The 12,692-nt window shown below is 49.2% G+C and overlaps 3 protein-coding genes across 3 annotated transcripts; all 3 read left to right on the plus strand.

Annotated features, from left to right (window-relative positions):
* Positions 1-188: 188 nt before the first annotated feature.
* On the plus strand, positions 189-1,056 carry N7455_003004 (BTB/POZ domain-containing protein; the record flags this gene model as incomplete). Its single annotated transcript, XM_040955158.2, has 3 exons — positions 189-247; positions 299-416; positions 487-1,056. 3 exons carry the CDS (start codon positions 189-191, stop codon positions 1,054-1,056), a joined length of 747 nt encoding a protein of 248 aa, XP_040814408.2.
* Positions 1,057-1,569: 513 nt separating this feature from the next.
* On the plus strand, positions 1,570-6,271 carry N7455_003005 (uncharacterized protein; the record flags this gene model as incomplete). Its single annotated transcript, XM_040955181.2, has 5 exons — positions 1,570-1,603; positions 1,669-1,838; positions 1,898-5,171; positions 5,228-5,685; positions 5,744-6,271. 5 exons carry the CDS (start codon positions 1,570-1,572, stop codon positions 6,269-6,271), a joined length of 4,464 nt encoding a protein of 1,487 aa, XP_040814410.2.
* Positions 6,272-6,640: 369 nt separating this feature from the next.
* On the plus strand, positions 6,641-12,389 carry N7455_003006 (ECM29 family proteasome component; the record flags this gene model as incomplete). Its single annotated transcript, XM_040955167.2, has 3 exons — positions 6,641-11,548; positions 11,633-11,909; positions 11,998-12,389. 3 exons carry the CDS (start codon positions 6,641-6,643, stop codon positions 12,387-12,389), a joined length of 5,577 nt encoding a protein of 1,858 aa, XP_040814317.2.
* Positions 12,390-12,692: the final 303 nt, after the last annotated feature.

Consider the following 12,692-nt stretch of genomic DNA (forward strand, 5'->3'; position numbering starts at 1 on the left):
TCTCATTTGGCATTGAGGATAAAACGCATCTGAACTGCTCGTCGTCGTTACCTCACCAAATTTGGGTCCTTGTTTTACTTCTTCTTCTTCTTCTTCTTCTTCTTCTTCTTTTTCTCATATTCTACTGGTCCCTCCATGTCCCCTTCACGTCCCCTTCGTCTCAAAGCTCTCTTCAACGCGCCCTTGCAATGGAACTTACTGCTCATAGCGTCGAGGGTACTGATCGGTTTGTCCACCGGCTAGCGGAGTAAGTTCTTGGTATACACACTGTATGGACGAGATGACTGACTAGAGACAGGTTTTACCCCACGGGCACCTTCTCAGACCTCACCATTTACACCACGGACCAAGCCTTGAAGGTACACAGATTCATTGTCTGCAGCCGATCTGAAGCTTTCCGCCAAATCTTCTCTAATGTCCGTGCAAGTCTCCCCAGGGCCCAAGCTCTTCATTATCCACAAGCTCATCTGACGTTGATTATTGCAGGAAAACAAAGAGGCCCATGCATTCGAAATAAAGGATGAGCATCCCCGCGTCGTTGAGGCTATGATACGCTCTTTCTACGGACTACATTACGATATCAGCCAATCCGAGCCTCGAATGTGCCCCCTGTTGTTTAATGTCCAAGTATACGCCATTGCCAACAGATTCGAAGTGGAATATCTCAAAATCCAAGCAAAACTAACCTTTGTCACCCTCGCCCAAGACCACTGGGACACGGACGAATTCTTGACTGCTGCTTTTGAAGCATACAAAACAACACCAAAGGCGGATCGGGGTCTCCGGGATGTGGTGGTCGCGGTTTGCCAAAAATACAGGAGGGAGCTGCGCGAAAAGAAGGCATTCGAGAAACTGGTTCAAGAAACTCCTGGGCTTGCTACCGATCTTGTGCTGCTTTCGCACAGGTGGTTGCCTCAGTCTGCGTCTACGAGAGTTCGTCTTGTTCAGTCTTTCTCTTGTCTGTCTTGTTTTGCAAAATGGCAGATTCAGGTGGGGTTGGCAGAGTACTTTACTGCTTGTCCGTTTTGCCATGATGATAAGGTTGGGGCTTTTTGAGTCTGCCTTGCTTTAATTTGAGAGATTGTGTCTTTCATGGAGATATTATGATTATTTTCAATGTTGTAATGTTAGTCGGGGTATTTGGCACAGAATAGAAATATGTTTGTGTATTTTCCTGTTATGAAGATGCGGGCTTTATTCGATACTCTGCTGTTTATATTAGTACGGTTCAAAGTATATATCCACCCAGAACCGTGGAAGCATCCAGATATGTTTACATAGTAAATCATCATACAATTAGTATCAACAGCATAGCTATTATCAGACGACTATAAGACCTAGTAAACAGATTGGATTAGAGAGCTGGAGGTAGTATCTTGAGACCTGAGCTATTGCCTTGATATACCTGGGCAAGTTGAGTCGGAGTTGCATTTAGCCGACGATAAGGTTGGCACCTGCCTTATCTTCCCGTGATAATTACGATAAGATGATAGCCCCATCTTTCCCAGTCGCATTCTCTCTTCTTGTCAACTCTCCATTGTGGCGACAGGATAGGCTGTGGTTTTCAAAATGAGCGTGGTCGTAGAAGATATCGCATTACCAGGTATTTACTCTTGCTTGCTGATTGTCTTGACGAAATTGAAGCACTGACATCCATCGTTATTCTAGACGCGACTCTCGAGTCTCTATACCCCATCTTCCAACAATGCGATGACCGTCCCACTAAGCGGCACAAGACTACTAAAGGGGGCGCAAGGAGTCTGACAAAAGAAAATGGGGTAACAGCGACGGGAATCCCTCTGGGCTACATTCCATTAGCACGGTTGACAATGCGCATAGTAAGTTGCCACTGGTATCCCGCTCTAGGGCAAAACGACTGATCTTTTACCCTCTGCAGAAACCCTCGAATACGAGCACGCGCCAATTAAAAAGGCCGCACGACCCAAATCTCTCCACCTCCCGCGTTCCTATACTCCTAGATGTTCGAAGCATTCATTTTCTCGACGACGATCTGAACAACACGCCACAACCGGACCCAGCCAATGGCGACCCCAATCGTATGGAACTGGAAATATCTAGTCTCGACGAAGAGGAGTTGCTGATATATCCATGCGAGGATTTGCGGCTGTTTGATCTCCTCAGGCAACTTCAGGCCGCCAGTAAACTTCCTCACGTGGACAAGTTCTCCAATAATGTGCCTACAGCCTGCTACCAAGCGCACCTGTGTGTCTTGCCAGATGGAGCAACTTTTTCTCTCGAGACGGTTGTTCTTTGGAGCGATTCTATCGAGACCCCGGATTTAAACCGTTTGACGGAAGCAGACCTGGAAGCTTTTACAAGATATGTGCTGCAGGAAAAATGTGTTCGCCCATCAGCATTGACCGAACCACGTGAATATCGTGATAAAATGCTAGGAACCCCCCAAGAATGGTCTCCCCGAGATTTCTACAAGAATGTTCACGTTCCCAAGCTCACAGACAGTTCGACGAATATCAAATGCCCCGATTTAAAATGCAAGCTATTTCCATTCCAGAGAAGAGCTGTTCGCTGGCTTTTACAAAGAGAAGGAAGACAGGTTGGGCCAAATGGCGAGATTATTCCCAAGGAGGAACTCCCCAAAAATGACCTTCCAGCTTCTTTCAGTTCCACAAAAGATGCTGATGGACGGACCTACTACTTCAGTCATCTTTTCATGACCCTGACAACAGAACTTTCTGGGTGGCACGATGCCGCAGATAATCTGAAAGGTGGAATACTTGCGGAGGAGATGGGGTTGGGCAAGACAGTCGAAGTGATTGCGTTGATAAATCTGAATAAGCGAGCATCGCAGCCTATCAAGGCTGATCCTGACGGGTTGAGACCTACTGGCGCCACTTTAATCATTACACCACCCGCGATTCTTGAGCAATGGAAACAAGAGTTGAAAGAGCATGCTCCCACTCTGCGTGTTTATCATTACAATGGCATCAAACGTGGGAAAGAAACAACTGACGACATGATTGTCGAAGAGCTTGCCGAGTTCGATGTAGTTCTGACCACCTACAATGTCATCGCGAAAGAAATTCACTATACGGGTGCTACTCCGAAACGGTCTCTACGGCACGAAAAGCGATTTGTACAGAGGAAGACACCGCTCGTTCGCCTCTCATGGTGGCGTGTATGTCTGGATGAAGCTCAGATGATAGAGAGTGGAGTCAGCAATGCGGCGAAAGTAGCTCGCTTGATCCCTCGAGAGATTGCTTGGGCTGTGACCGGTACCCCACTGCGCAGAAACATAGATGACCTGTTTGGCCTTCTTCTTTTCCTTCATTATGAGCCGTTCTGCTTTTCAGCTCCTTTGTGGAGAAGATTGTGTCTGTGTTTTGGGTCAGTCCTTGCCAAAATCATAAGCACAATCGCTCTTCGGCACAGGAAAGGTCAGTTACTGGATGAGCTTCGCCTACCACCCCAAAAGCGCATCGTTATCACTACTCCCTTCACAGCTATAGAAGAACAGAAGTACGCTCAAATTTTCGATGAAATGTGTGAAGAATGCGGTTTGAACGGCCTAGGAGCCCCCCTTCGAGGCGACTGGGACCCCGAAGATCCTGTAATTGTCGATAAAATGCGTACTTGGTTGACGAGACTCCGCCAAGCATCACTCCATCCCGAACTCAGCTATCGCCGAACCCTAGGTACAGGCTCTCCTTTACGGACTGTGGCCCAGGTTCTGGAAGCCATGACTGAGGCCAACGAGGCGGCTATACGTACGGAAGAACGGTCACTCCTTTTATCTCAACTTCGACGAGGTCAGCTTCTAGAAAATGCAAAACATCGCCAAGAGGCTCTTGCTCTTTGGCAGAAAGCATTGGATCATGCCACTAAGCTGGTTGAAGACAGCAGAGAGCAACTTCGCCTACTGAATACCAAGGGCGCTACCGGTGACAATAACGGGGTTACTCCAGGACTCATCGATCTGGATGGCGAGGTTGAAGATGAGGATAAGGAGGATGAGGAGGATGAAAAGGAGGAAGAGGTAGACAATAACAGCCACCTCGGTCAGTGTCGATTAAAGCTTCGAGCTGCACTCGAGGTTCAGCATATTGCAGTGTTCTTCACTGCGAACGCATATTACCAAATCAAGAGCGACCCAAATTTGACCCAGCCAGATTCCGATGAGTTCAAAGCGCTTGAGAAACGTGAAGAGGATGCTTATGAGGCTGCAAAAGCCATTCGCAAAGAGATGTTGACTGATATTTCCCGGAAAGTCGAGCGCCGCATGAAAGAAATCAAGATTAAGGCACGAGACAAAAAATTCGCGGAGATCCCGAAAATGAAACCCCATCTCTACAGCAAAGGAGTCGAGTCATACAATCTGCTCAGCAAGTTTGAAGATTTCTGCGACGCTCTTAACAAGCATGCCGAGAAATACAAAGAATGGCGGGATGCCATGGCCAGACTGGTATCTCAGTCACTCATTGACCAGGAAGAAGAAGCAAAGCTGGAGGGCGATGAGTATGAGCGGTCAACAAAACATCAAGATGAGATGTATGTCTACATGGAGGCCTTGAGGGCAATGCACAGCGACCGTCATGACGCTCTCACTGGTCAAAGGAACACTCTCATCTCCCACGAAGTCAAATCCGGAATCGTCCAGGCCCAAAGAGGTGAGGGGCCCTCTCCACAACTATTTCTCGAGATTATGGAAACTCGCAGTCGGTTTATGCCTGATCCTGATGTTGGATCGCTCCGCAACATTGTCAGTGAGCTTCGCAAACTTGTGACATCGCTGGAGTGGCAAGCCGGCTCGGGCAATTCGCGTGCTCGTGCTGAACATGAGATTGTCGAAATGGTCTTGAAAAACGCCGGTCAAATGATCGCTGAGCAACTGAAAGTATCGAGCAAACTGAGCAAAGAAGTTCAAATTTTCCTCGACGCCATGAACAATCGACTGGAGTATTACCGTCACCTGCAGCAGATTTCGGATACAGTGGCCCCATACGACGAGGAAAATTCAGGCAAGCCGCTAGATGAAACCGCTTTTACCCTGGCGCTGGAGCGAGAAGGAGTCACCGAAGGAAAGATTGCATCTCTCAAGTCCAAAGCAAGATATCTCATTCACCTAAGAGATGATGCTAGCTTCGACAGTAACGCTCGAGAGTGCATTGTCTGCCAATCGACCTTCGAAGTTGGTGAGTATTGCTTCCCCTGGATGTATCTTTTACACGCAGACTGACCTTTCATGCAGGTGTGTTGACCGTGTGTGGTCACAAGTATTGTACTGACTGTTTGCGACTATGGTGGGCTGCACACCAAAATTGCCCAATGTGCAAGAGGAAATTGAAGCGTAATGATTTCCATCAGATCACATACAAGCCACAGGAGCTAGTTGTTCAAGAGGAAAAGACACCCGTCAAATTGGAACACGAAGGTCATTCTCAGAATGCGATTTACAGTGACATCAGCTCCGGTGATCTCAATGAGATTAAGAAAATTGACTTGGAGCAATCTTACGGGACAAAAATCGACACTTTGGCCCGACACATCCTATGGCTGCGGGAACACGACCCTGGCGCAAAGTCGATCATTTTCTCTCAATACGGAGCCTTTCTTTCGCACTTACAGTTCGCATTCAGATCCCTTGGAATAGTCGCCACCAGTATTGACTCTCCGGATGGCATTGAGAAGTTCAAAACAGACCCGGCTGTAAGCTACCTGGACCTATCCCTCATTGAAAGGAATACGCTGACAATTTCTAATCTAGATTGAGTGCTTTTGTTTGCATGGCAAAGCACAGTCATCCGGACTGAATTTGATCGTTGCAACCCATGTCTTTCTATGTGAGCCCCTAATCAACACGGCAATCGAGCTCCAGGTTATTGCTCGAGTGCATCGTATTGGCCAAAATCGACCAACAACAGTATGGATGTACCTTGTCTCTGGCACGGTGGAAGAATCCATATATGAGATCTCAGTAACCCGACGCCTGGCTCACATCATGGAGAAAGAGAAGCAAGTCAAAACAGCACTCTTGGAAACCCCTGCCGACGGCGATGTTGTTACCGAAGAGGCTATTGAATCTGCCAACTCAATGGAACTACAAGATGCTACTCTCACAGCCTTGATGCAACGCGGCTCCGTAGGTGGAGAGATGGTAAAGAAGGATGACCTTTGGCAATGTCTCTTTGGAAATGCCAAACAGAAAGATGACGCTGATCTTTCAGCTGAGGCAGAAAGGGAGGTTGGTCGGTTCTTGAGAGGTGAAGCTGCTGAGCAAAGAATGGAGGGTTGATATTAATATTTACTGTATTTTAGAACATGCTATGTCTTATTTTGATGTAGACTCAATGTTCACTTGCTTATTCTTCCCTTCTTTTCTTATATCCAAGGTCATATATTGTAAACTCATCTATGTTGAGTCTTGACTTTGGGGTCGCACCTGCCAGATATAGAGGGCCTGCCAAGAAAGGTGACTAATCACACACTGACTAATCAATGGACCACCTGGGCAGGTGCCCCCCATACTGTTCACTTGATCGCAATGACGTGAGTGCAGTTGCCTATATCATTTCTTCATTTATAAATCTGGTCATATTGGCGTTTTCCCATTGTGTCAATTTTATGCTCCGTTAGAATCGTCTTTTTGCAAAACACTTTCATCATGGCGGACTCACAGAGTCCTGAGGCTCGCGAGTTAAGCCTGATAGGCAAGGTGGAATTCAGAATTGCTATGGCAGACACAGATGAGAAGCTGCAGTCACTACTCGGAACATATCTGCCTCCCTTGTTGTTGAAGCTTGGGTCGGACAGCGTGGAGGTGCGCAACAAAATCATCTCGGTCTGCCAGCATGTCAACACCCGAGTCAAATCCCCCTCTATTCAGCTGCCCGTGGCAGCATTGTTGAAGCAGTTCAAGGAGCAAAATTCTCAATTGATCAGACATTTTGATCTCATCTATGCTCAACAAGGCATTGATCGCCTCGGCTCCGAAGCTAGAGTCGAAATCCTATTGCCCTTGCTCCAGGGTATCTCGAAGATCGGAACGTCACCCACTCAGGGTGCTATCGTATTTAATCTGGTTTTGCGTCTATTGCCACTTCTCAAGCTACCAGCAAAGGGCAGCGAAGAAGATCAGCGCCTGAAGGCCCGGCTCGGTCTATCGGATGAAGATTCCAAATTCTTGTCCTTTTGGCTCGCGAAATTGTTGCTTCTTACCCCTGGCCCTAGGGAAACTTCAACATGTCCCGGTCTATCTCCAGATGAGTATAACTTCTTGAACAAGGGTGCTCCCGGAAACGAGACATGGAACCCTTCTAGCGATGGTGGCTTGAATTTGACTGAGACAAAAGTCACTGCACTTCGATTCATCGGAAGCGGTGCTTTTAAGGATCCACAACGATTCCTGCCTTCACTGATCGCTTCTGCTGATCCTAACTCCCGCCTTGCCGATTTGGGAGATGAGACCCTGAAGCGATTTACTGCGGATATTGAGAATCCTGATGTTGTGCAGGAGTTGTATGATTTGTATTTCGGCACCGGTGGTGCTCCTCCCGCGCGCTCTCCACTCCAAGTGAAACTCCTCGTCTTTCTGGGGAAGTCCATCAAGGCCACTGCAGACCCCCAGCGAATAATGAGACTCATTGAAGATGGGCTCCTATCAGACTCTGCTAGATCCTCCCAGGGACTGCAAGCATCGAAACTACGGACCCAGATTTTTACGTTTACTACTTGGGTTGTCCGTATGGGCGCACCATCGGATCTCAACCAAATCGCGCCCAAACTAATTGCAGGACTGAGGGATTTTATTCAGTCTCAAGGATGGCCCAGTCCGGCAGCTAGTGGGCAGAAACTACCCACAACAGACCTCAGCTTGCGAGGTCTTGCCTACGAGAGCATCGGTATCATGGTCCCCAAGGTCGACTTTATGGTGCAAGCCGATGCTGTAGAGAACTTTGAATTCGACCTGGTCCGATGGCTCTTTGCTTCCTTGAGTGCGGATGACTCGAGTCCTCAGATATTCGTGAGCATCGACCAGGCACTAGGAAGTATTCTCAATTCTTCATTAGACAGCCACGACAAGACCTTCCAGGATCAGCTGCGACCATTCCTTGTTCGTCAGATGAGCATGCAGCCCGGCGATATTGATCCCGATACTGGTTACCGTGCTGTGCGAGGTGTTCAGTATGCCGCAGTTCGTTTTGCGAACCGATTCCTACCATTTAACGATGTGGTCGCCCGTTGGATCGATTTGATGGCCATTGCAAGAGGCCCAGAGAGACAACAAGAAATCGTTGAGGAAGGAAAGAAAGGCCTTCATCCTTACTGGTACCGGCTCCTCAATCCTGCCAAGGATGGGAAATGGTCAGCTTCATCGGCAGCTCCAGTTCGCGACGAATCCTGGTTCGACTTCCCAAAGTTCAATGAGGCTACTCGTTTTCTGCTTGGTTCGGGGGGGCAAGAGGAACATTTGAATGTTCAGGCTTTGTCTGCATCCCAACTACTATCTGGTCCCTATAAAGGTTCATTCATGCCTGCCATCTCATTCCTCCGAAATACATTGCTTTGGGAGGCGTTCTCAGCCTCGGGGGTTGCTGCAGACCTAGAAGAAGATTGGGACTATAAACTAGAAGTGCTCCTCTCCACCAGCGTGGAGGCCCGTTCGGCCGTGAGAAAATACATTCGAGAGTCTGCAAAGGAGTCTGTTTTGGCATTTTTGTCTGGCACCCTTGAAGGTCTTGTAAGTGGCGAGCGCGAAGGCTTGCGGCAGTGTGGTATTCATTTCGTCGAAATCTGCTCGCTAGCACCCAATGACGTTGTTGAACACTTGATCTCTCGCGCGACGTCCTTGATGGAGCCTATTTGCAGCAACAACCAAGATAACCAAGGTATTACTGCACGGGCATTTGGAATTCTGGTTTCGCATCCTGCCTTCTCGGAGGACCAACTGAAGAGCTTCATTACTCAACTGACTGCTACCATTCAATCGTGGAATACTGCTGTTGGTCAAGAGGTCATGCGAGCTCGTGGGGCGATTTTGGCGCTCTCGTATTTGTTGAGTCGACTTGCGTACCGCGGGCTAGTGAACCGAGCCCCAGAAGCACAAACCAAGCAGTTCATTGAAACGCTGTTTGACATTCTGGATGTTTCCCGGGATACTCTACTCCAAAGGACTGCACAAGAGGCCATTGGACAGCTAAGTCTATCTGGCGTGCTGTCTCTTGATATTATCACAGAAGATGGCTGGAAGAAGATCCTGGAAAAGCTATCGCGTGACGCCAAAACCGAGAATCAAACCCCTATCAGCTCTCTGGGGTTGTTGACTATGACCTTTTCCCGGTCTGGCTCGGACAGTACCTTGCTCAGCGATTTCCTAAGTTCACTCTATAGTCTACACGAAATCCGCAGTCCCGAAGTTCAGTTCACTGTAGGCGAGGCCTTGAGCAATGTCGCTGTTGGTTGGGATTCTCGAGCGCTTATCCAAGAGTTCGACATCGATGCAGAGTTCCCTCGCTCAGACGTCCCGCGCTCAGTATTTACACTCATCTGTGACAAGGTCATTGCCGATTGCGTTGCGCCCAAGCCATCTCTGCGGAAGGCTTCTGCAATCTGGTTGTTGTCGCTGGTTAAGAATTGCGGTCACCTGCAGGAGATGCAGGAGCGGCTGCGTAAGTGCCAAGCTACTTTCAGCAGCCTTCTTGGAAACCGGGACGAGGTGGTGCAGGAGACTGGAGCGCACGGACTCAGCCTTGTATATGAGATCGGTGACCAATCCCTGAAGGATGATTTGGTCCAAGATTTGGTCGAGTCATTCACCTCAACTGGTCCCAATCTCGGAGGCGGCAAGATTGAGGCCGACACACAGCTATTTGAGCCTGGGGCCCTCCCCACCGGTGAAGGATCGTCTGTCAATACCTACAAGGATATCATGAACCTGGCTGCCGAGGCGGGTGACCCCACCCTGGTTTACCGGTTTATGTCACTGGCTTCAAACAATGCTATTTGGACAAATCGTGCGGCATTTGGCCGCTTCGGAATCAGCAGCATCTTCTCTGATTCTAGTGTCGATGGCTATCTGGCGAAGAACCCCAAGATTTACCCCAAGCTGTTCCGTTACCGATTCGACCCTAACCCTAACGTGCAAAGATCTATGAACACCATCTGGCAAGCACTCGTTAAGGACCCTACCGTTGTCATTGATACCCACTTTGATGATATCATGCAGGATCTACTCAAGAGCGTTTTAGCTGGTCGAGAATGGCGTGTTCGGCAAGCCAGTTGTGCTGCCGTGGCAGACTTGATTCAAGGTCGCCGTCCGGAGCAGTACGCCCAGTATCTCGATGAGATCTATAGCAAGGCCTTTAAACTACTGGATGATATCAAGGAATCTGTCCGCACTGCCGCGCTGAAGCTCTGTCAAACCATTACCAATTCGGTCATCCGCACACTCGAGACGAGCGGCTCGGAGAAGCGCGCAGGTACCTTACTCAAAAGCGCTATCCCCTTCCTTCTCAGCGATAAGGGACTGGATTCCAGCGTGGAAGAAGTGCAAGGATACGCAATTGGTGCTCTTATCTCAATGATCAAGAAGAGCCCTGGCAGTTTACTGCGCCCCCATGTTCCCAATATGCTGGAGAAATTCCTGAGTGCTCTCAGCTCTCTGGAGCCACAGGCTGTGAACTATGTCCACCTCAATGCCGACAAATATGGTCTCACCGGTCAAGAGATTGACAAAATGCGTCTGTCCAGCATCCGCACATCCCCCATGATGGAGGTGATTGAGCGGTATCTGATTGACAACTTGGATGAAAGCAATCTCGATGAACTGGCACATAGACTCGAAGATGTGCTTCGGTCGGCCGTGGGCCTGCCATCGAAGGTGGGTTGCAGTCGCGTTCTGGTGCTGCTCAGTATGAAAACCTTGCTCTTCCGCCCGTACGCAGACCGATTTATCCAAATCCTGACCAAGTACGTGGTGGACCGAAATGACACGGTCAGCGCCTCGTACTGCTCATCCATGGGTTATCTGCTGCGGCTTGCTTCGGACGATCGGGTTCTCAAGACCTTTGACTATGCCAAAAACCTCTATCTGACAGCCGAGGATGCCACTCCACGAGTGATCTCCGGCGAGATCCTGTACTCGGCGTCCAAACTGTCCAACGATCGATTCATGGCATTTGCGGCGAGCGCGTTGCCGTTTGTCTTTGTGTGTAAGCACGATGGCGACGAACATGTGAAAGAGCAGTTTGAGAAAACATGGCAGGATAACGTCGGTGGATCGCGTGCCGTATCGCTTTACATTCGCGAGATTGTGGGGCTCGTTTCGGACAATTTGGACTCTCCCCGCTGGGCTATCAAGCACACGGCCGCACGGGCGATTGCGCAAGCAGTTTTATCGCTTGATACAGAGATTGACCTTCCGACGGCTCAATTAGTTTGGCCGGTATTAGAGCGCGCTCTGGCGGGAAAGACATGGGAAGGCAAAGAAGTGGTGCTAAAGGCACTAGTGAAATTTAGCGGGCAAGCTCAGAAGTTGTGGCAAGCCAATGAGGAGTTGAGGAACCTAATGAAGGTATGGGCTGACATGTCGCCACTGATTTTAATCGATTACGAGGCAACGGGTTCGAACCATGCAATTGAAGCTAACGCATGTCAGACTATTACGGTTCGCGAAGCGAAGCGCGCTAACGTCCTCTACCGGCCGCATGGACTACGAGCAATGGGCGAGATCGCACAGGCCCGCAAGGATCTCAATTTCATGCCAGATGTATTAAAGATTATTCCGGGGGTGGTCGAAGAGTTGGAAGACCAAGACCAAGACCAGATGGAGATAGACTCGAGGAATGGGCGCGGCTCGACCCAAGATGACACCCTTGCGGCGTGTGTACAATGTCTCCTGCAATGTTTCAACCCCACCGCCGGTTCGGGTGAAGGTCAGTCTAAATCCCCCCCTAAATCCCTTAAATTACTGTCAAATTGTGGGAAACCCCTAGCGTCACGCCTTGCTAACACTAACCACAGTGCTGGGAAAGTACGTGGAACAGGTGACCGGTCCACTGGCTCAAGTCCTCCACCAAGGTGGACGACAGGTCGTGAGCACGGGCTACGATGAGCTCCGGGCGTTCTTTACACGAGTGGATCAGTGGATCGTTTCACCGGATGCCTCCGGTGAACAAATGGCCGCACCCTTGACTGCTCTGGCGGACAAGATTCTCACGGGGGACGTAGATGGGTCTGTCGAGGTCATCCGCAAGGGTCGTGCAGAGGCCATTCTGGCGTACCTGAAACTATGTCCGCATGCCCAAGCGGGTGTGCCTGACACACTTATCGTCCGAGTTCGTGAGTGGAGGGCCAGTGAGCGATCCGGACCAGTACAGCGTTTACTGGACGAGGCCTTAGCTCTCCCGAATTAAGAAACCCACGTGGTTTAGCATTTTTTATTTTATTTTATTTTATTTATTTTTCATCTCCAGGGTCGATCATGAATGATGCTTATTTCTTATTTCTTATTTTTTTTTGGGGTGTCTGGGAGTCGATACGAGGGGGCTATAACAATCGTACCAATAGGAAGTCTTTGAGCAGCAGAGTATCAAGCATCGAGATGAGTTAAATTCCTGTGAAATAGCTCCCAGTTCTACGCCACTCGCTTAAATCTCGGCCAAGTCCGCTTGGAATGCGGAGAGTCCCAAAATGTCTAAACCTGTCTAAACTTGGTC

This window comes from Penicillium solitum (genome assembly GCF_028829755.1).
Source record: "Penicillium solitum strain IBT 25940 chromosome Unknown utg000001l_segment0_segment0, whole genome shotgun sequence".
NCBI classification, from domain to species: Eukaryota; Fungi; Ascomycota; class Eurotiomycetes; order Eurotiales; family Aspergillaceae; genus Penicillium; species Penicillium solitum.